This window comes from Patiria miniata, unplaced genomic scaffold, assembly GCF_015706575.1.
Source record: "Patiria miniata isolate m_02_andy unplaced genomic scaffold, ASM1570657v1 HiC_scaffold_5, whole genome shotgun sequence".
Classification (NCBI taxonomy): Eukaryota; Metazoa; Echinodermata; class Asteroidea; order Valvatida; family Asterinidae; genus Patiria; species Patiria miniata.
This window is the reverse complement of record NW_024037072.1, coordinates 35,079,170-35,103,889: the sequence shown is the minus strand read 5'-3', so window position 1 is coordinate 35,103,889 and position 24,720 is coordinate 35,079,170. Positions and strand designations below refer to the sequence as shown.

Below are 24,720 nucleotides of genomic sequence, written 5' to 3'. Positions count from 1 at the left end.
AAATGGAGGAGCCACTTTTTCACCACAGTCATTACTCGGTATCCTTAAAATATCTTACGATATCTTAAAATTCTTTACAACGTTAACATTCGGACTGGAAGACTAAACTCCATCAGGAGTGCACAAAACATCATCGGCTACCTCTTTAAATTCCGTTTCTACCCATCTGGTATCCAATGACGTTGGAACAGTATTGTTCGAAACATGTCATTGACTACATTCAGTGCAGGGTCTACCACTCACCTGACTGATGCGATTGAATCCGTACTGCTTGAATCGTTCATCGTAGAGTGGCACGTCCCTGTGACCGATGTAGAACGGTTCCCACATTGGCTTCCATTCTACAGTATAGGCAATGTTCACTGCACCAGGAGTTCCCTGGAAAATCAAACACAATGGACAAAATAGCAATGAATATCCTCGATCACTCAAGTGATTTGAATACTTTTTATAACAATATAGCTTTTTGTTTTCAAGCTTCTCTTTTTTTAACCCTAACAACCCTGAGCCCATCAAGCTCCAACAGCGGGTTTTGCTTGATTTTGGCAGGGTTGGTACCGAACACTGGCCAGCTGGTGTTGGACTTTGATTGACTGGGTACCAAAGGCCCAGGGAGACCCTGTTGAATTTTGTGAGGTTCGGGGCAGAAGGGCATGAGATTTGTGAACACGTTGGAGTTTGAGGGAGTTCACTGGCATTTCTTCGTGGGTATGCTCACCCATGGTCCTCAGCACAGTTTGTGGTCAAATGTGCATGTACATGGGAGTTCACAGGCATTTCTTCGTGGGTACGCTCACCCACGGTCCCCAGTACAGTTCCTGGTCAAATATATTGCTTTATTTTGTTAGGTTTGGTACCATCCCTATCCAATCACTCGACAATGCATAGGCCCATCCATACCAAGTCAATCAAACACCAACAGTTGGAGTTTGGCAGGTTTAGTACTGTTCCCCGAACAAGGCCTGTTGGAGTTTGGCAGTTTTGGTACCAGTGCTTACAGACCTGTATGCAGCTGTTGAAATTTGTTAGGTTTGGTATACTTTCTAGTGCAAGAGCCTAGGGGGTTAGGGTTAAAGTAGGGATTTTTTGCTGGTGGTTTTATACTTATTAACTTTTCATAAACTGAAGTTTTCGACTTATAATGTAAATCTTTAAGTGTCTAAATATATGTAAATTGTTTTTATGTGCACATTGGGAAGAAGAATTTCACTTTTAAAGTATTTTAATTGTGATGAAATAAAATATTGTATTGTTTTTGTATTGTATTGTATTTTAATTAAGAAAAGGGCAATAGTTTAAAAGCATTAATTTATTAAAACTGCAAAACAGAACAATTTATACAAAATTAATGACATCACAAGGGATACAAAGGAGTCACTGTCTGGCAGCTAATAATTTGAATATTGTAAAGAAATATTTCAATAACTAAAAGTCGAAGGATTTTCTGTTCGATTTTCACATCCAAAAGTGAATAACTTTTATATTGCTACCGGTAGGGAAATACATGTAGCAATAGAACAAATTTATCTATTTTTATAATTGAAACTCAAAAATAACATGGGGAACGCATTAAATTGAAATTACAAATTGAAATGCTTGCATAAATAGATTTTCCATGTATCCTTACAATTTACAAATTTAATTGACAACACATGCTTCTTCCATTTTTTCTCATTTGTAAAATCTTGCAAACTATAAACAAACTGTTCCATCATATTATTTGAACTGAAAATACTCAAACGAAATGTCCCCCCCCCCCCCATCAAAGCGGTGTGGCTACAAGAAATAACATTAGGAAGATGAAAAACAAATACAAGTGCAATGCAGTACAACTGTCAAGCAGCGTGTTGGTTTGCAAGAGGAGAAGAAGAAGGGGAAAAAAACCTCTCCTTATATCTACACCCGAAGCCCCCTGGCTGTTATTGCGCTGAAATTTCAGCTGCAGACAAAGGCTTTGCGGACTTGCCAATGGGGTGGCGTGCATCTGCCCGGGATTAGCAGCGGCGTTCCCATTTCAGTTAGGAGTGGCTTAAACCACAGAGTAAGGAAGGACGTTCAGTCACCGATATCCGGGCTAGCAAAAAAAAAAATTCATAAACTCTTTGAAATTTGATTGAATCTCGTGCTATTGGGCTAAATTAAAGGGTACTTCTTGTGTACAGTATTGTACCTGAACTCGTATGGGTTTTTTTCTCTACTGTTTTAGAATGTTTTGGGTGGTACCGGTATTTGGAAGAGGGGGATCAGCCTTTAGTTGTAGCCCCGAGGACAAAGTCAGTTAGGCCATGGTTTTGCGTATATGTACATGTACATGTACATGTCAAATACATGGGGGAATATGCATTTAATTCATAAACAGAAAAAAAAAACACATAGGCCCTACCAGTATGTACAAAAATGCTGTAACAAAAAACAATGTGAACAATATTTTACTAGCCCATCACTGCTCACAAAGGCCTAAGTGTCCACGTTATTCATTTCTTCCTCTAATTAACAATGTTTTGCACAAGAATTTTGCTTTGTTAAGCCGCCTTCCATCACTACACACAAATACATGGGTTCGATGTATTACAAATTAAAGGGAATATACATCATTTGCTTTTGCTGTAATTTTCAGAAATGGATGGAATTGGGGGGGTTGGAAATATATAGCAAATATAGTTACACTGACTTTTTTGAGGTTTTGGGTTCGAAAATGCTATAAAAACCAAGAAAAACAATCATTTTCCTGTAGTCTGGTTCCCTGACTCCATTTAAGAAGAAACAGAGCAGTTTACATATATTGGGGAATTGTAAGGTCAGGGAACCAGTCTAGCTGGCTTGTACTCGTTCATAGGTGTGTAATCGATTGCAAACAAGTGCGATGGCCAATGGGGGCCAGTATTTGAAAAAAAAAGCCAGTTTTTTCCAACACTGATCGGCCGATCAGCGTTGGAAATTGATACAAAAATACCACTTTTCTTGAAAATGACAGTATACCAGGTGCCATAATTTTACAGGATGCTTTAGACTGTCATTTACCAACATCCTATTAAGGTATTTCGCAAAAACTGGGTAGTTTTATTTTTCGATGTTTGCAAATGTTGTATATTCCCTTTAAGCCGCCTTCCATCACCACACACATATATTTACACGGGTTCGATGCATTACAAATTAATCAGCAATACAAATTCTCTAAACACATGGTGCTAGAGCCCTCAAAATTCAAGCACATTTAAGAACTCTGCAGGAGACCTTGCATGCCCCCTAGCAAATTGGAATCCACCTGTGGTTTAAGTTAGCGGGATGATTCTTACACCTGCTGCCATCGACAACAGGTGACACTGCTCGGACTTTATTGGCTAGCTTCTTCATTTATGGTAAATCCTTGGGCCTGGATTTTATTAAACGGACACTTGATATTGGACAAACTGCCTTGATTTCATGACAGATTCAGTCTGTAGTTACTTTTGTTTCAAGTGCAGTGATATCCTTTTTACGAATTAAGATCAAATGCCAAGATTATTCTTTGTGAGAGCATTGAGAAAGGAAACTAAAGAGGGAGACCAACGCCCAGGAATGTACGTGTAGATAAGCTTGTAACTTGTAGTGTTTTTTTTTCTTCTTCTTTTTTTTGGTTTAACCCTCCTATGCAAACATACATCCTGTGCCAAGTTGTCCTTTCAGTCAAAATCAATTAAGTGACTGATTTCAACAGTTTTAAGAGTTCCCAGCCTACACAAAGCAGGATTGACTGGCTGTGACTGTTTTTGTAACTTGATACAACTAGGCCTACATGTATGCTTTGACTGTGTGTGATAGATAAGCCAGATGTGTCCACAATTTGCCTGCGTTTGTTGATTGAATTTGACTAGCTTGCTTTCTTGACCTACGTGTGTGTGATCTGACTGTTGTTGGCTAGCCTGTATAAAAGGTATGGCAGGGGAAGAAGAGGATTGATTTTTTTGTTGACTGTCTGTGACTGTTTTAACAGCAGGAGGATTAATTTGTTTAATTAATTATATGTTTTAATGGTGGTGGGGTTGCGGTGGAGTAACAACCCAAGCTTTGGTACCGGTACTTCATTAACTTTTGTAAAAGAACCTTTTTTAAAGAATTTCCAAACCAAATTCATCCCGAAACTCCATCAACTTTGTTGCCATTTAAAGTCCCAATACAAATAATTTGTTTAGGAAACTTGTAATAAATTACCGGTAATACACGTTTATTTTTGTCAACAGTGCAATAGACAGACATATTTGTACTGGCACTACCAGTACAGTTAATAGGTGTCATGAATCAGGAATCATAAACCACCAGATGGGCTGTAATCCCTTTTTAATGATGCTCAATACCTGGCTGATGGTCTGTCTAATTCCCTGGCAAATTGCAAGCCAGCCAAGGTCATCTGAAATATTACACTTCAGTGCGGCCACAAATTAAAAATTGTTGTGTTGCCCTCACATACAAAAATATCAGGAGGGTGGTTCGGTTGGGGATTTTTGGGGGGTGGGGGCTGGAAAGGGGGGTATACATAGTGCACATTATGGGCTCCGTGCCCCAACACAAGAGGGCGCCCTTTTACCTAGCAACGACGTCCCATGGGCGGGACATTTAGCTGGTTGACACGCACCGTTCCTTGTGTGTGACGCATGTACCGGTACACCAGGGGATTTGTACTATGAACACGCAGTGGTCCGTACGGCCCCGCATCGCGGCAAAATTGCAGTCAGGCAAAATGGCGTCGGTCGGTCACCCCCAACTGTACTTTCTTTGCCTGTGAGGGGGTACTTGTGAACGGAGCGGATATGTCTACCGGTACCCTTTCTTCTATTCCCAATCCCATTCCGTTTCCAGTTCCCCTCTACCACAGTACACAAAACATTTAGGCTACATGTACTGCATGCGCCAACTATACTGATATATGTGCGTGTTTGCGTGTATGCATGATATACAATGTGGTACAGTGCAAAGTTCTACTGGTACGTGTACATGTATGTTTACATCATACATACTGCCCCAGGCTTCAGCCTCAGTTACACGTACAAAATACGGTAAATTTGAATTGTACTACAATTTAGGTATGTGTGCAAAATTATGGCAGTTACGGTAGGGTTAAAGTTATTTAATTTTTTTCAAGTGGGAAAAAAAAAACACAGGAGATTTCCAGATTTTTGGGTTGGTCGGATGAGGGCAACACATTTTTTTTTTTGAGGGCCTAATGGTATAGTCATCAAGTTGAACTGAAGTGAGTGACTGGTACTAAATTGTTGCTGATGATACAACGCATTAAGGCAGTACAGTGCATGGACCATGATCAAGCACTGTAGACTTGTAAGTTTCCTATATACCATGGTATTATTACACAGGCTTATATGACTTCAGTAGCGCATGAATGATTAAAAATGTCATTATCACAAGTACTGTATCATTCACAAGGGGAAGAAGCGTCTGGAAATCCCAGGCTTACTGTACACCTTAATTATGAATGAAAGAGGCCTTTAAACTGACAATATTCAGTTTGAGTCGATCCTGCCTTAAATATTACATGTATCTGTTAAGCTTGTATTCAAGACCAACTCCAACAATAAATTATAGAAAATTTAAAGAATATTGTACTTTTTTTGACACTTTTCTTATCAGGATAAAATTAAGCAGTAAAATTTACCACACACACACAAAAAAAGTTAAATCTTTATTTTCTTCTCCAGGCATTTTTGCTATCATGCAAACTCAATCCTGCAAAATCCTCCAACTGCCTCCACGTAAAAATTGCATACATGTACAGCCAAGCAGTCTTGCAAAATCCTCCGTTATTTCTTGGATGTGTTCCTTGGAGGGGTGACCACTGCCTCAATCCTGCAAAATCCTTCAACATCACTGTCAATACAGTATGTTGAGGCAGAACCAGTGACGTCCTGGAGCAGTGCGCAGGATTTCAAGTAAAATCTGGGCCTACATGGCTGAGCATAAACAACACCAGGTCCGGCCCAAGACCTTGATGACACAATGCATCCTCCAAAATCAGCCGCACATTTTTGCCATATTCCATTTTTTAATAGACATTTATCCAACTTGGGCATTCTGCAAAAGCGTTCATTCTCATTCTGCAAAGAGGATTTTGGAGGATTCGGGAAAGTTAGGGTTAATCATATAAACTACATTGTAATTTCATTGATAGAAGCACTGTTGTGTTGAACTACATGTAGGCCCTACGGTACTTGTTCAATAATTTACGGCAAAATCAAGAGTTTTGTGCATGAAAGTGATAAGCCCCCTATTTGAATTGTAAGTTAGATTTAATTAAAGGATTACAAAAATTAAGATGAGTTATTAAATTGAAAAAAAAAATCACATTTGGGACAAGATTAAGGGGCCTTTTCAAACTCACAGTCCACTACATACGCTGAATATCTGTTGAAAAGTGAACAAGACCACATTCTGAAAGTTCCCTTTAATTCAATCCATGAGGAAATCTTAGCAGCCACTTCACAATGTATTGATCCCCCAACTCCCCCCTCCCTCTCGCCCGGAAGTACATCCCTTCTGAATTTAATAGAAGACCTTCTTCCATATACCGGTAGGACAGATGATCAGAAATCTAATATTGCCTTCGACCAAATTTAGGATAAAAAAACATACACATGTACAAGTACTCATGTGACAAGGTGCCGAGTTACTGCAATTTCAGCTGACGGCTGTTTGAGTGCTTTCGTAACCAAACAAGAAAAAACATTATTTTATGCTCAACTTTTCAATTTCACGATTGTGATGCAAAGGTATTAGTCTGAGTTTCAACCATTGTCCGACAGAGCTCTCTCTGTCTCCAGTCCTATGTCTGATATACGCAGGCAAATTTATGCGAGACCACATGCAAGCAAATCAGAGTCCACAAGACGTCAATGTTTCATTCCAAAATCTGGACTAAGCTGTTCATTCGTCAATTTGGATGCCATGTTTTTGTAATACAACAACGGAATCTAATTTAACCTGACATTGGCTTTCAAAATGGTTACTGAAGACCTGATATAGAAGGCGCCCGCTCGAGGTCAAGACAACGTCTAGAACTTTGCATAATTAATCGCCGAATCTGCTCACATATCATAGACCCTTGCTACATGCAAGGGACTGGGGAGTCAGGTTGGCGTAGCGGTACTTTCCTCGCCTTCCACCGCTGTGTGACCCGGGTTCGAATCCCGCCTGGGCCAATATGTGGATTGGGTTTTCAGTCCCTACCTGATTCTGTCGGTTTTCCTCAGACTATTCTTCTGGGCTTTTCCTCCCACCTCTACAACTGTAATTTCTTCACATTGTCTTCTCTTTACTGGGACCCATGGGAGATCAGTGGATTCCACTGAATGGGCTACCCAGTTAAAATAAGAAATAAATAAATATGCAAGGGGATATTCCATAGACTACAAAGGTATAGGTTTTGGTTTAAAATCCTGTGTGTTTTTCTCCAAGAATTAACAAACCGTTCGCTGTTTTTCTCGGGGGGAAATGTGAGCGCGGATGAATAATATTGATAAAGAGAGTGTCCAAACCTCTTAAAGACCTAATGTAAGCGCATTTCCAAATCACTGAGGTTTCTCCTTTTTTCCCCAAGGGGAAATTTCGATTGATTCCAAATGATATTGTATAAAATGAGAATGGATTCTAAAAAGAAGATCGCTCAAGCGTTGTTTAAATTTCCAATATAATGGAGGCGCTAGACCGGCCAATATTTGACACACAAAAAGCTTATCACACATTCCTCTTAAAAACCAACAACTGACATTCTCATCCCAGCTTTGACAAAAGGGCTGCAGCAAATAGCTGCAGGTACTGGTATTCTTGTGACATTTGTCTGGGTACGGTAACCAAAAATAAAGAAATAACGGAGACTGTGCTAATATTTGACTAGCTCAGTCCACAGAGTTTTGTGACGGGGCACTGTCTGGATGACCAGGTCAGTCGGGGCTTTGTCAATCACTGACAACTGGCACAAACATGTACATTTGCACATTTACATTGTATGAAGTACATGTGTAAATTGGGCTGCATTTTTTTTTTTTAAGTTTCTCGTCTGGGCTTTTCGAAAAAAAATGAAGGAGACGGGCACTTTTTTTTTTCAAGATGGCAGATTTTTTCTTCCATTTTCTCTACCTCTTTTGGTGATACAAAATTGTGTCCAAAGCAGCCCTAACCCTATCTACATAAATGTAGCTACAATTTCGTTTTCAACAAATAAAAATTCAATTTATGGACAACATTTTGATATTGAAATGTATGAATAAATCCCCACCAAAAAAAAAGGATACGGGCGAGGGAAAAAAAGGTAGGAGATGGGGACGGTTTATTTTTTTTCACTTGGCCTTAAATACTGGTCTTTAGTCTTTGAATTTTCAGCAATTCAAAACATACATGTGTGTTGTTTGAATCACTCGGTAGCACAGGAAGCATTCATTGTCCAACATCGATGTAATAGACAACATGTAATTCGGCGACAGCCTTTTTCCAAGGTGGAACCAGGCTGGAACAAGTCGCTCTCAGGTAATGTAATACACGCGCACGCCGGGCTCCCTCAACAAACAGGGTTAACAAAATACGTGGTTCTACATGTACCTCAAAAATGGCTTCTAAAAACAGACGTGCTGAGTCACAGTTTGTGTTAACACATTAAAGGGAATGTACCGTACATTATTGGCTTTTGCTGTAATTTTCAGAAATTAACTATTTGGGGGGTTAGTATAATAGATCAAAAATATTGTTACACTGACATGTTTGAAGTTTTGTGTTCGAAAATGCTGGAAAACCAAGAAAAACAAAATGTTCAAGTAGTCTGGTTCCCTGACTCCACTAAAGAAGAAATGGATCAAAAATGCTGGAAAATTGTAAGGTAAGGGAACCAGTCTAGCTGGCCTGCACCCGTTCATGAACATGGAAACAATAGCAAACAAAATTTGGACTGAAAAAAAAACCCGGTAAATTTGGATCAGAAGTTGAAAAACAGGCCGGCCGACCACCGTTGGAAATGTATACAAAAGTACCATTTTTCTTGAAAATAACCTCACACCAGGTGCCCTAATTTTACAGGATGCTTTACACTGTCATTTACCAACATCATAGTAAGATATTTCGTAACAACTTGGTAGTTTTATTTTTCGATGTTTGCAAATGTATTTTCCCTTTAAAAATTAGTATGGGAATTGAACACTCTAATAAGCAGTTTTGTGGCTCCTTTTAAGCTCTGGAGATGGGGACATTCATTAATATAGTGACTCAAACAAGTCCAGATAGAATGTGCTTGTACTGACACCAATGATTTTACAATATATTGTCATCTTGACACTTAACGTGTATTGTGTATACACCAATAAGCTTTCCTATAAGGCTACAAGACTTGTACGTGTACCGGTCCATGTGCACATGCCACCCAAATCCTAACAAATTAATTAAAATAGTCAAATTAGCACTAGCTACGTGTTTAATAATAGCAACATGTATTGGGGGCATTGTTTCCTCACATGCCAATCATTTGCGTAATTCTACTTGATTACAGCTGGTCAATTATGTGATATATTGACTCATGATTGAAATGTGCAGGGCGGTACTGAGGGCATCATGGTATTAACAGCTCAACGTTATGTTACGTACAGGAGAGGGCGGAGGGGGGGGGGGCACAGCCGAGTGCGAACGGCCGTCTGTGTGCCTCTTCCATTCGAAAAATAAGGGTGTTTAAAATGTAGGGAAATAAATATCCGCTTTGAAGTCTTAATTTTAATGCCTTTTGGTTTCCACAGACATTATTCAAGCTTTTGTTCTGTACCAAACCATGTGTAGCACCTTCATGGAAGCCCCTAAAATTCCGGCACAAACACGATGTATTTTGTGAAAATGCTTTTTTAAGATATTGTCTAAAAAAAAATCATCCAAGGTCTAATCTTTACTCGGAAGTCGTTTAAAGGAAATCCCTCAGTTCAACAAGACGGGGTTTTTTTGGGCCAAATTTATGAACATGACAAAGGTGAAAATGAATTCTCTCAAACAGTATTTTTGCTGTGTCACAGTCGGGTGCCTGGCTCAACGAGTAGGCCATAGCGTTGTTCGTAACTAGGAACCTGACTGGCTCAGTGTGGCGTGTTGACTGACTGTGTGTGGTCAACGCGCGGCCACTGGGCGATGGTAATGATATCACGCTGTAGCTAGCTAACTCTGTGTTATTGTGTCGTAGAGTTGTGTAAAATACATTGGTTTTGCTCGTCCAAGATGTGTGTGTGCTGCTGTCCACCAGGGGAAAGAGAAACGCAACAGTGAGCTACCCGCCTAGCCCCCCCCCCCCCCCCCCCCACATGTACACTGTACCGGTATGTACATCATAGATGTAATATATGTACCGTACATTGAAGCAGACTTTTTACATAGCTCTCATACTTGGCATTCTCTGGATGTTATGAACAGTGGACTTGCATTACAGGGCTGATTTATTTATAGTTCTTTGTTTTATTTCTGTCTAAAGTATGGATAAATTCCATGAAATCTCAGGACAGTACCATTCACAATAAATTCCAATCATGAAAAGATAAATTTTGTTTCAACATGGCAAGGATGGAAATGTTAATCTCAAACCCTAAAATTACCCCTCTTTTTAAAGGGAAGATACAACATTTGCAAACATCAAAAAACGAAATGATCCAAATTATCACGAAATACATGTACCTTACTGAATTGTTAGGGACTGACAGTCCAAATCATCCTTTAAAATCGTGGCTCCTGGTGTGCTGACATTTTCAAGAAAAACTGTATTTCTCCAACGCGGGTCGGTCGACCAGCGTTGGAGAAAACTGGCTTTTTTTTCAAAAACTGTCCCTAAGTTTTCATATTTAGTTATTCTGACTTTTCTTTGCAATTGATTACACACCTGTCAAGGGGTACAAGCCTGCTAGACTGATTCTCTGAGCCTACAATTCTTTAAGTGTATTAATTGCTCTGTTTCATTTGAAGTGGGGTCAGGGAACCAGACTACAAGAACATGATAGGTTTTCTTGGTTTTTCCATCATCTACAAGCCCAAAACGTGAAACAAGGTCAGTTTAACAATATTTTCTATAACATACTAATCCTCCAAATCCATTTATTTCTGAAAATTACAGCAAAAGCAAATGTTGTACATTCCCTTTAAAGGACTCTCTAATATGAGAGTCTTTACATGGTAAACTCAGTAAACATAGGGTTGCTGCAAGAGCAAACAAACCACAAAATAGTGATGTGATGCTTCAGATTTCACACAGCACTCTGACTGTCCAATTGATGTCAGTGGTCTCTCTATGTACACTTGTTACTGATGAATTCTACAGGTACCTGGTCAAATTGCTCAGAGAGGCCCCTGAAAGCCTTGTCAGCTTACTCGGTAATCACTGTAATTGCTGAAAATTTCTCTGAATGTTAACAGCAAATACTATGCAGAGGGGGAAAAAAAACCTACCCGGTACTTGGCGAAGCATTCTTGATATGGTCAGTGACCCAAGCTCTAGACTGTGCAAGCAGGCATAGATGTCATTCACCTGTCAAGTGCTACGGTAAAAGCGCCTTCTTGGCAAATCAAATAACAAAGTTTGCAGTCGGAATCAGTCCCGATTTTCTGGATTTTTTTTTTTCCGGCAATCCTATTTTGGAAATTGATCCTTTTAGTGTTTGCAACAGGATAAAACTGCAGCTGTAAATCTAATTTTGGATGCGGGAAAAATGGGAAGTTGAACCAAAAATCCTCTGAGTCTAAGCTTTAGAAATGCTTTACTTAGCAAATATTTTAGGTAAGATGGGCAATGGTGTGGGGGGGGGGGGGGGGGGGAGTTCAGGCATAATTTTTGGCTACCGAGGCAAACAAAATGCAAACCACACAGCATTTAGGCCTACCGTACATGTATGTGTCGATTTTTCACCAACATGCATGATTCTATGTCAAAACTAATTGATATCAGAAATACACAAGTAAATTGTGCCTTCAAAAAATGGGAATAGGGCAGAGTTTGCCTTTTTGTTATTATAACAACACATGCAAAGTAGGCCAAATACATTGTTGCCATTTCCTTCCTACATGTATGTAACGCGAGTTTACCGAAAACAATTTATTGCCAAACCGACCACTGCCAACAGAAAGTTATTTTGTTAACCTCTTTTTTTTTTGTTTAGTCACTTTTAACCTCAATGGATCTTCTGTGAGAAACATCCACCCTAAACGGAAATAGACTTTATATTAACCCTAACTCCCTAGGCATTTTTGCTAGGATGTAACCTCAATCCTGCAAAATCCTCCAATTGGCCTCATGGAAAAATAACATATAACCTCAATCCTGCAAAATCCTCTGTTGTTTCTTGAATGTGGTCCTTGGAGGGGTGACCACTGCCTCAATCCTGCAAAATCCTCCGGCAATCACTGCCAATATGCTGAGGCAGAGATAGTGACATCCTGGAGCATTGTGGAGGATTTCAAGTATAATCTAGGCCTAAATTTATGCACAGCTGAGCATAAACAACACAAAGTCCGGCCCAAGACCTTGACACAGTGCCTCCTCCGAAATTAGTGACACACTTTTGCCATGTAGCCTCAATCCTGCAAAATCCTCCAATTTGCAAAGAGGATTTTGGAGGATTTGGGATGGTTAGGGTAAAAAAAAAAACAGCATAGAGTTGATGGAAGACCGCCGGTAACGCAAGTTACCGTGGAATTGCCCATTATACATGTATCATGCTGGGAGGTTAGGACCATTTCTTGTACATTTAATTGTATGGTTGTACGGTAATTGTCATAAATTTACAAACTTAATTGTATCTGCACCCATTTTGTACACTGTACAACTCTTCAGATCAAGTGAACACAATTTAACACAAACACAGCTTGTGGATTTTTACCAACACAAACTTCCGTCTGTTATTGCATCAGTTATTGCATTATTTTCATAACTGCAGTGAGTAAACATGACACCAGAAATAATTGTCAAATTACAGTTCAAGTAAAATAAACTTGCCGGGGCAAGTGTGTCTGGTGTGTGGGTATATAATGCCAACTATTCCAGTCATGTGATATGTAAACAGTTTGTTATGGTTGTCTTCGGCCAGTCCTTGGGTCGTGTCACCCTGGTTTTTACTCTTGCTAGACCTTTTGATAATTCAAATGCAAGGGCTCCATCAATATTTGTATTGCAGGGGCCACCATTTTCACAATTAATTTCTTGCGAATGAAGCAAGTAAAAGTGACGTGTACATTTACGTACACGTATGTACAGCATGCAGATTTGAAGTACGGTATGTGCACACGTAGGCCTACATGTACATCTCCATCCACGAGTGTACTACTTTTATACACATGTTGGGAAAATTTTAAAGGCAAAACTTTCAGTCCAAATCTGATGTATGAATACATGTATGATTTTAAAAGCATGACTAGACAATTCAAAGGCCAAATAAAATGTATGCAGACATGTAGCTTTTAGTCATTCACACTGAGCTGAAATTGAAACCTGTTTTTACAAAACATCGGGCAGATTACTGAAACTCAGTTAGCATGGATCCTAGACATGCTAATACACAATTCCGTTTGATGTCATAAAATGGTTTCCGGCTTTATATCAGTATTAACGACAATTGCTTGATAGCCCTGTTTATAAATAGCTGATACGGCCATTATGCTTTATATTCACTTGCACTGTGATTTATGACTTCAATTCATAAAGAAACGAGTCCCTGGAGTACTGTAATGTACAATTGCCAATGCAATGTACCGGTAAGTACCGGTATACGTGTACTAATCATTATAAATCCTGGCAATAGGATTTGAGCTACCAGAACAATTTGGGTTGATAGTCTCATCTTCAACTAATGAAGTAAGGAATCAAGCAATATTTCAGGTGATTGTTAGATTTTAGACTAGCCTGTACACGTATACAAAATGTACATTAGGCCTATAGATTGGGGATGAGAATGGGCGAAAATGAGAAAAATCCATGAAATAATCACAGAGGGTTTGGGAACTGCCAACTTTGATTCCAAGAGCAATGTAGGTCTTTGGTGTACATATTTGCCTACAGGCACCGTTTAGAATTTACCCATTTCTTTTGCTCTATATAAACCTTTATAGGGTAAAACCTCAGGAATTCCAAATTTTAACAGGTATTTTTTTTCCCACTGGACCCCTGGATGCCATGATATTTAAGCTACACTGAATGCCCACAGCATACCTGTACACATTTTGGGCCTACATATACTACATGTGTACAAGAAGTTTTTTCAGTGTTATTCACAAAGCCCGAGGCCCATTCTCTCCATTATTAAACCTGCATAAAATGACACTGAAGTACTATGACCGCAACGACCTCTAACACTGAACATCACCAGTCACGCCGGTAATATGATGGATCACCAGCATGCCTTATTGTCATGCGCTCAATTGTCACTTCAACCAAATAACCTGTGGATATTGGATGCCAAAGAAACTGTGAAAGGCTGGCTGACAACTTGAGCAGTAATTGGACTGCAGTATACAACACCGTTCCTCGGCAGGAAAGGTCAATGAATTTGAACTTGCTGTTAAAGCTTACATAGCAAAGGAAAGAGAAAAAAGACTTCAATTTTAATTAAGGGAATAAATGTGTGCTCCGGAGGTTTTTATCACTCTGTTTAATACCACTTAGAGTCTGGGTGCTGATAATTACCCGAGCCGGAGGCGAGGGTAAAATTATCAGCACCCAGACTCCCATTCATAAATACCTTTTCGGTAAAAAAAAATCAAATAGGCCTAATTCGTTCAAAACATCCCGATTTTGTTCAACAAATTCACTTCATGCTTTTTGAAACATCCCTCTTGCAAAATAGTGGAGTGTTCAGCTGGCGAGTACAACCCTTTTATGGAGATTGACGCGCGCGTATCATGTTCTGCGCGATGTCGCGCAGAACGCACCTGGCACGTTGCGTTTTGAATTTAGAACTATAAAATTCTGACTCCCTGGTAGTGTTGCACATGCCTACATGTACGTGAGGATTGTGAACGTTCAACCAATGAAACGATAAGAGGCCCTAGATTTTTAGGAGTCCACATTTTATTGTGACACTGGAAAAGTGTTTAAGACCAGCTAGCCATGTCTTTATCATCCGTTTAAGACCGGCCACGTGACGGGCTCTCGACCAATAGGAATAGCTAAACTGTCTGAGGTATTTATGAATACAATTTTATTTCAAATGTACATATGTACATTGTACATGTACTCGGTACAAGCTCAAGCACAGAAATACCTAAACCCTCTCCCCCCCCCCCCCCTTCCTCCCCCTAAAAAAATATATGTTTCCGATCATCGGCGACCGCTGACAAGCCCTAAAATTTGAGGTGTATTATTCAGGTTGGTAATTTTTTATTACGTATGCATTTCTTTTACACAATTTACACGTAACAACTGTTTACTGATGTGATGTACGGGGATATGATGTTTTTAACACCCGAGGGGCGCATAGCACCTGAGGCGAAGCAGAGGGTGCTATTTCGGTTTATTTCGGATTTTTCACAAGATGGCTTAACCGAACCTTCCCGACCCAAAAATTGGAAAAGCAAAACTGAAATCGACCCGACCTGACTGACATGATGGAAAAACCCGACCCACCGAGCCAAAGTCGATGTTGGGTCGGGTCGGTGTCGGGTGGGGTTTGCACAACATTACAGGTACCAGTACTTCACCCAGACAGCCTGTTTCAACTCAAACAAAAAAACAAACTGCACTGGCACCTGACAAATGTATATTTCTCAAGAGCGAAAGAAAGCTCACACAATTACTCTACAAACCCCCACAAATAAATTAATAAATTTTGAAAAAATTTGTAGGCCAGTAACTCAACACCGACATGTTGTCCCACATGGTGTAAAGCGAATGCCCCCCTCTGTGAATCTGGAACAGCCAGCGGTAACCTAAACCTAGGGGGTCATTCATCAGTGACATCTTAAATCCTGGAGAAATCAGAATTTCATTTGAATAACAGGTGTCAAAAAATCCCTGTAACTTTTTGCAACCGGCAAAGTTAATTGTAGAATGGAGGAAGAAAGCACTCGGCAAATGCTGCATACATGTACTTGTACCATACAATATGTGTGTGCTGTATTCCTAGCTCCATGATATGGCTGAAGTTTTTTGTGACCATTTTGTCAACCGGCACAAGAAACAACCCCAAATACTCTATTTTTTCCCCATCAGACTGACTGACAGTGGACCCCGGTTTTATAGATCTTCGCTCAAGGCACTAGAGTAGTGCCAGATATTAGGAAAAGCTCGAGTTACCAGAAACGGCATGCCTACTTGCCCTGGGTAATATGGACAGTGATGGCTCTATACCCCCCTCATCATAAAGTGTCCCACAGCATGTCAGCTGCACAGCCATCGCCTGGATAAATTCTGACATATCTGCAATGTAGACATGTAGGCCCTCTAGTATGTTTGCAAGTACCAGTATGCTGGTGGGTAGAACGGGGAGATTAATCGTGGGCATGTCACTGTTTTGACATTTTTAGAATGAAAGAGTGCCAACTGGTGCATGCATGATACAATTTGGGACATGAGTCAGATGCCATTATTTTCATGATGTTAAGTTTTTAACAGAAGCAGCCTCAGACATGGCATATGTGTTAACACGCTTGAGGACCTACCGGTACATTAGTCCATACTGCCAAATCTGTTCTTCCCAAAACTCCACATTTTTAACAAAAAGGTGAAAATTGTTTCAAATTATCAGCTTGAGCTCCTCAAATGGCCTTCTTTTCACGCAATTCCATCCTTAGCCCATTTTCCCTGACACAAGTTTGTTGAATCCCAAAGAATCCTCCCCCCCCAAAAAAAAAAAAACCCCAAAGCCTCACAAGAACAGAATCAAAGAGCAACTACATTTGTACATGCTTGCTTGTACAAAAAAGGTGTTTAGTTTATCGTTCCAACTAACACAATTTAGCCAAATTTTCACATTCTTTGATTTTATTGGATGTTATTGTACAAAATGTACACCAGTTTAGGGCCAGCTAGGCCGGGGCCTATTTACTCAATAACGATATTATCACTTGAATGGGTACAAACATATAGCTCCATGGTACAAATAACGTACATGTAGTCCGAAACGTGTGGTTTTAAGCAGGAAACTGTACATTTAAAAACGAACACAACATCCAATCATCCTAAACTTCAGTAGTTTTTAAGCTCAAAATCGCAAAAACCACAGATTACATCAAAAGTGTGCCGCGTAAAGAAGTTGTCTCACGGCAGTTCTCAAAATTCCAAAACACGCCAAACATCTAATCAGGAAGCCTGTACACTTACTTAAAAAGTCCAGATGCATCTTTGCACCAATCTACTCCCGGTGAAACGAAAAGCAAGCCAAACGAAACACGCCGAAATTTCCTTAATGAAATACAAGGGGTAGATATTCTGAGGTTGCCATGGGTGGTCGGGTGGTAATTGGAGATGCCTCATGAATTGCAAATTGGCATTTCTCGGGCGTTTGCCGCCACTGATTGGTATGGAATGGTAAGGAGGAAAGCAGTGATGTTGTTTGCGCGGTGTCTCCCCGGAGATTTGTGTTTGGTGCATCAGGTTTACCTGCACGACATCTTACAAATTAAATCCCGCACTTAATGAAAACGATGGGGGGGGGGGGGAAATTGGGGTAGTAAACTAATATACTGTACGTGGAGTTGCACATGTAGACATCTGTGCAAGGTGCACAGCCAGAAAATGGATTAAAACGCTCAAAACGTATGTAGCAGTACCCGGTACATGTGCAGGGTAGCATTACGAAGAGAGCTCTTGCACACACGCACAATGTAAGTTGATGTGATTTTGTTCTAGGAACCATCCTCTTTCCACTAAAACAGTAAGTGCAACATCTAAACTGTTTTGTTATATACATGTACATGTATACAGGCCCAAGTCCTTCAGCCATTTTCTAATTAGCATAGCTGAATCAACAGAATTGCACAACAGAAAGCATGAAACCTGCTTTTCAACCCTTAACCCAAACTCCCTAGGGGGTGTGCAAAATCATATTGAAATTGGAGGATTCAGGACTATTAGGGTTATCCGCATAGGGCCTTTTTGCTAGGATCCATCCTCTATCCTTCTAAAAATCCTCCAGCCGCCAGCTGTAAAAACTGGATTCTGCCTCAGCCCTCCGAGATCATCCGTTAATTCTTGAATTTGTTTAGTGGACGGATGACCACTGCTTCAATCCTTCAAACTTCTCCAACAATCACTGTTAATACGTTGGGGCAGTGCCAATAATTTCCAGAATTAAGCAGTGTCGATGATATCAAGTATAATGCAGAGCTCATATGATGTATACAAGTATTAATGCATTGCTGAAAATAAACAATGCAGGGCACAGCCTCCATGTACCGGTACATCCTCGATACAATGCGTCCTCCAAAATCAACTGACGCTTTTTGCCATTCAGCCTCAATCCTCCAAAATCCTCCAAAATCCTCCAAAAACCACCTGGTTGATTTTGGAGGATTGAGGAGGGTTAGGGTTAATCCATCAGAATCAAACAGCTTGAATAAACAGATCAAACAAACCTGTTGCCCATGTCACAATAGTTCAATTCTATTCAATTCAGTAAGGTTGGGAGCACAAAACCAAATTAAAACAAAAAACAAAAACAAAACAAAACCTGCCAAACCCAAATCTTACAGAAGTGCTCTGTTTAAAAAATATGCAATTTTCGTTTTGCGGAACGCACAACCTGAAAATTCTCGTCAGTTAAATACTTCCATCGTCATTAGGCCCACCGCTGAATTCCACGGCAGTCAAGTGTAAACAATTGGTTGAGAAATTATAACCCTGGGTTGAAAAGGCATACCGTGCATGTTTTGATGGCTCTGGCAATTTATTATTCGCGGGTCAAAAGGGCCAGAAGAACAAGCAACCCTGGGAGAGGGATGTTGGGACCAATCGGTGGTAATGTACGCTCCATTTGCAGCCATTCTCCCGCTAAAAGCCGAAAATGCCCCTATGACTGCAGAAACCCTACACGTACATTTTTCCACTTTGTGAGGCAATTGATGATTTAGGGGAAACAATTCTTCCCTTGGCAAAGGAGGCAACGAGCCATCTAAAGGAAAAAAGTTCATCATTTAAAGCTACAGTCCATCATTTGCAGCTATCCAATAGTAACTGATGTATTTATTGTTGAAAAACATACTTGGTTGAAAGATAGTAAGGGGACTAAACTCCTTGTAAAATGATTCTTTCTGGCATGCTGCCATTTTGAAAAAAATCAAGGAAAAAAGGCCTTTCCAACGATGCGTTTAAAGATGTACTGTTGGAAATTGCCGTTAGAAGTTCGTATGTTTTTTATTTGGTGAACGCGCAGACGTTGACACGACGCACACGTGTGTGCGGTTGCTTTTTTCATCCGATCAGTGCGCGACATCGCGTAGCCGCTATCCGCTCAGTGAGAACATGTCTCGGACGCTGAATTCAGGCCCAATTCAAAACATGACTCAACAACTTTTGATTTGAAATCGAGATCCTAGAATGTTGTTTTTCGCAGAATATAGGGGCCTACAGCTGAAGCTGAGCTGAAACTTCATCAGGTTACATGTAGTTGTTCAGTACCCTTCTTTAGATTTTGAGCACGTTTGTTGCTTCAAACGAACAAAATGCACAAATTACAAATGATGGACTTTATCGGTACCTTTAAAAGGTAGCAATGGGGCAAAGGGGGGGGGGGGGGGGGTTGGTGTTTCCCTTCACCTTGTACTGCCGAATTTTGGTGCAGTGGGTGGTGGATATCTTGGATCCATATAAGATGGTGGGAAATGTAATGCAAAAAGGTTACGGGTACTACACTGTAAGTTACTTTGGTAAAAAATAAATAGGCCTACACAGTGGCAAAAACAATGGTACAAAAATTGACCTTTTCTAATTTTTCAGGTGGTTGAGTATAATGTATGGTACATGCACTTGGTGCAACCCCCCCCCCCCCCCCCTTTACAGGCCTGCATGTGTTAGAAACTGCTACCGTAATTAATAAGTAATAGGAGTGGACCTGAGCCTGGCAAAGCCATTGCCAGGACTTGATAATGAGACTTTCTAAAAAAAAAAAAATTACTGAAACTAGCCAAGCAAGCACAACTGCTGAGTACCAGGGCCACAAATAAAAACGGTGCAGGAGGCCACGGGGGAGTGCCGAAGCGGCTGGAGACCTTGCTTGGGTCTGCCTTCTGTGAAACTCATTTTCCAGGGGGTAATCAAGTGTACAGTGTCTTCTCCTTGAAGTGCAGGGGGCGGTGGAGTGGAGGACTGCGTGACTCACGACTTACGATCCCATCTGCCAGCCGGCTAGTATTTAACAAACCACCGTCCCGTCGTTGCACGGTAGCCGCGGGATCGCAATTCATCATCGTCAGTCAGGCCGTAACGAAGAAGCACTCTGTGGCTTTTTTTTTTTGTGTGTGTGTTTACACCGTGTGAGAAAACTAAATTATTAAATGGGGCCCGTCGCTCGGCAAATGTCAAAAAGTGGCAGAGTGATACAGCACTGAAATATTGATGTTGGCACATTCAGTAAGCACATGTTTTGGAGGTTGATCATTTGCAATGTGTTCTCTCATTACATGTACCTGTTATCACAGCTAATATGCATACATATCGTCGCGTCAAATGCAACAAGGTCGGTATCTCCTAGAATGGCATGAAAGCAAAACGCGAGTTTTAGAGTGTCAAAAGGCTGTATCTCGCTGAAAATAACCCGGACGTACACGCAAAGTCATTGGACGTCGAGATATGACTTTGTTGCACGAAGCGTATTCGCGCAAGAAATGACTTTGTTGCAGAATCGCGTTACAACCTTGTTGCACTGACCCGATGAGGTACACATACATGTACATTGTATGTAAATTATACAAAACCGGGCATGTTTCCAAATAAAATACTTGAGGTTAAGTATGGCAACAGTGTGATACAGGTACCGGTACATGTACATCGAAACATTTATCAGCTGTTGTTCGCAAATTTTAGAAAAAAAATTTAAATCAATAACAGCTGTTATTATTTTTAGAATTTACTAACTACCCCCGGTACTGCACAGGTTCCAGTATAGACGCGGACAGATATGGAGGGTAAAATTATAGAGTGAAATTGGACAGACAGTTTCTCACCATTTACCATGTTTGTTTTAAATAAATAAAAATCCCCAACAAAAACAAATGAATGAAACAATAATTACCGGTACATGTTGATTACAATAAGGCAGCAAAAAGAATTGTCATTTTGCATGCGACAGCAAAGAATTTGCCATTTGATGTTGAAGAGCAAGTTGAAGTCTACCAGTACTTTGGTCCGTTGTGCAAGTGTACCGTAAAACTGTACGCATGTAATGTTGTCCAGTGTACCGTAATTTTCGGAATATAAGCCGCGCGGCGTATAAGCCGCAGCACGCAAAAATCTGCAAATTAAGATTTGAAGTCGGCGTATAAGCCGCACCGACCGCTGCGGGTTTCAATTTTGTAAGGCCTCCAAATTCTAGTCAAAATGATCTGAACCAGTTCCATTCCCACTACAGAAGCTATTAAAAGGACCACAAAAGTTATATCAAATCATTTACAATTGATACTTTTACAAACAAATATGGGAATTGATGAGACATAAACACCGGGAACTGCTGCCGGCTGCCCCGTCATAGCCCGGCAGCCTGTGCCACGCACGCCGGTGAATGACAACATTTTCCCACAGCACGTGAGAGAGTATGAAACCCACCGTGTGTTGTCTAACTGGAGCGCTACAAATCTTGCTTTGTGGCAACAGATGCTGATTTGTTTTGTCCTAAGAATAAACAGGTCCGTTTTTACCTCAAAACTTATCAAATTGTTGCGACTAGTTGCGAGAAAAATTCAAGTTTCGATCGAAACTTTCTTTGGAAATAGTCAAAACGAAGCGGACATTTAAATAGACTATTCCATTAATTTTGTAAGGGGTGATTTAGTCCCTCTTTTGAGTTTTACATCGTTTCTTGAATACATTTCAAGAAAACAAAATATATTGTGACGTTGAACAACTGATTATGTAATAAAAAAATGTTTCGAACGCCATAAAAATTGTAGTGGTCTTTTTTCTTTTTTTTTAAACAGCGAAAATATTGGTAATTATTGTTCCCAAGAAAGAACACCCCTTTGTTACCGCAAATGGTGTGGTCCGCTGTTGGGAAAGCATGCCTGCATATCGCTGCTGCACTGTACCAGTATCACGTACGGCTGGTGGCAAGTGTCGAAGACAGCTTCCATCACCGTACTTTTTTACCGCTCGGTACCTTTACGTGAGACGTGGTTTCGGTTTGTTAATGACTTTCCTAATTTATAATTCATTTCAGCAACATATCTCTTCTTATACCAGTACATTAAATACACACGTGAATTTCATTTTTATTCTTCAAGGCTCGGCGTATAAGCCGCCCTGTGTATAAGCCGCAGTAAACATTTTCATGGGCAAAATCAACGTATAAGCCGCGGCTTATATTCCGAAAATTACGGTACATACATGTACATGTATTTCATTCGCACGCTTGTGCACAGATGCAGCATATTTACAAGCAAATGCAATAGAACACTGATGGTTAGTCACAGGGCAATGCTGGGGTATAGTAATGTAATTAAGGTTCACATCTGATGTAGACAAGTCTGTCACTGTTCTCATTCTGTATGTAGATTGGCAATCCAGTCTGTGTGATTCAACAACCTGATCTAATGCTGTATCACCCAATGAACACGTGTAAGAACTTCCACAAGGCCAGAAAAAAAATCAGTTGGAGAAGAACACGCACTTCTGCGAAATGAAATTTCGTTTCAAAGAGATCTCCTTTTGTCTCAGGTTGGCCTGCGGCAGATGTCTTCAACACAATGGTTTTTAATTTCCGGGGACTGGTCTTCCCCCGAGCAAACTTTCAAAAGCATTTCAGAGTTGGCAATGGATCCACTTGGTTTGGACTGAACAAGTCAAAAACACTTGAAATTGGTGGGAATTAAGCAAAAGAATTCCCTGAGTCACTGTTCACCATGTTCACTGATACGTACCGGTACATGTATGTAAGTGTACAAACATGGTTTGTGCCGAAAAAAAAATGAAGTAAAAGATTTTGAGGTACGGTATCTTTAGATTAAAAATTCCTGAGTTTTCATGCGTACATAGTATATTTTTAGAGTAACTAGTATGTGTTTTACAAATTAAAAGAGTGCATGTAAATAGTAGGCCTGCATGCCGTTTCCATCATTTTAACCGGGTGACCAAATTTAAATTAGGATAAGAACAAAATGGTTTGATAGAGAAATACCTTCTGTGTCAATGTTTTAAAACATTTTTGTGTGGTAAAAGCAAATTTTGACGAACTAGGGTAATTTTGTAGTGTGCCTGAACGGTCAACGGTACGCTGTGGATTTCAGAGAGCAATTAATTTCCTAAATTATGCAGAATTAAAACATTGCATTATGGCCCTGAAGACGATCCATGTTAATGTATTGGGTTCCTGTTTCTGATGGGTACTGTTTCGAGCAGCTCCATGTTACATTTTCAAAGAGTTCATGGCTCAACTCTCATCCAAAAAAACATCACTATTTGTAATAACTTGGTTTGAGTCTTGAGTTTGAAACAAAATGACTTATTCATGAGTCCTTCCTCTGAGAGAAGTCAGACATTAACCCTAACCTTCCTCAATCCTCCAAAATCCTCCAAGACGGTTTTGGAGGATTTGGGAGGATTGAGGCTGAATGGCAAAAAAAAGTGTCAGTTTATTTTGGAGGATGCATTGCGTCGAGTTCGTAGGCCGTACCCTGCATTGTTTATGTTCAGCCAAGCATAATTGAGCCCTGCATTATGCTCCACATCAACCGCACAGCTTCTGAATAACATCGGCACTGCCTCAACCCATTAACAGTGATTGAAGCAATGGTCACCCCTCCACTGAACAAATTCAACAAAACAATGGATGATTTTGGAGTACTGAGTCTGAATCTAACTTTTACATGGTGGGAATTGGAGGATTTTGCAGGATTAAAGACGAATCCTAGCCAAAAGAGGCTAGGGGGTTAGGGTTAACTCTTGAGTCAACTACTGACTCAAGTTAAAGATTGAATCAACTTGCCACTGACTCAAGTCAGTCATGACTCAAGTCAACTACTGACTCAAGTCAAAAACCGACTCAAGTCAAAAACTGACTCAAATTGCCACTGACTCAAGTCAGCCATTGATTCAAGTCAGCCATTGACTCAACTTGTCACTGACTCAAGCCAAAAAGTGACTCAACTTGCCACTGACTCAAGTCTGCCATTATCTCAAGTCAACTACCAGCTCAAGTCAAAAACTGACTCAACTTGCTACTGAATCAGGTCAGCCATTGACTCAAGTCAGCCATTGACTCTATAAAGTCATCTACTGAAGTAAGTCAACCACGGACTCATATTGCCACTGTCTCCAGTCAGACATTTACATTACACATGTACATTATACTGTACCCAAGCCAGCCTCTTACTCAAAAGTCAGCAAATTATTAAAATCGGCAAATTATTAAAGACAGAAAATGAACTACGCCTGTGACTGACCCCAGTCAGCCGTAGTCAGCCACAGAATCAACTCAGCCACTGATTCAAGTCAGCAAATGCCTCAACTCAGCCACTGACTAAAATCAGCAACTGATTGCAAGACAGCCACTGACTCTAGTCAGCCACTGACTAAAATCAGGCACTAACTGA

The 24,720-nt window shown here is 40.3% G+C and overlaps 1 protein-coding gene across 1 annotated transcript in view; it reads right to left on the bottom strand.

The window, feature by feature from the left end:
• The window catches only part of LOC119741141 (beta-1,4-glucuronyltransferase 1-like), a 55,696-nt gene that overhangs the window by 24,277 nt on the left and 6,699 nt on the right, over positions 1 to 24,720 (bottom strand). Inside the window, exon 3 of the mRNA XM_038216839.1 lies at positions 244 to 378. Within this exon, the coding sequence (XP_038072767.1) occupies positions 244 to 378 (135 nt within the window). The remainder of the gene's footprint in view (positions 1 to 243; positions 379 to 24,720) is intronic.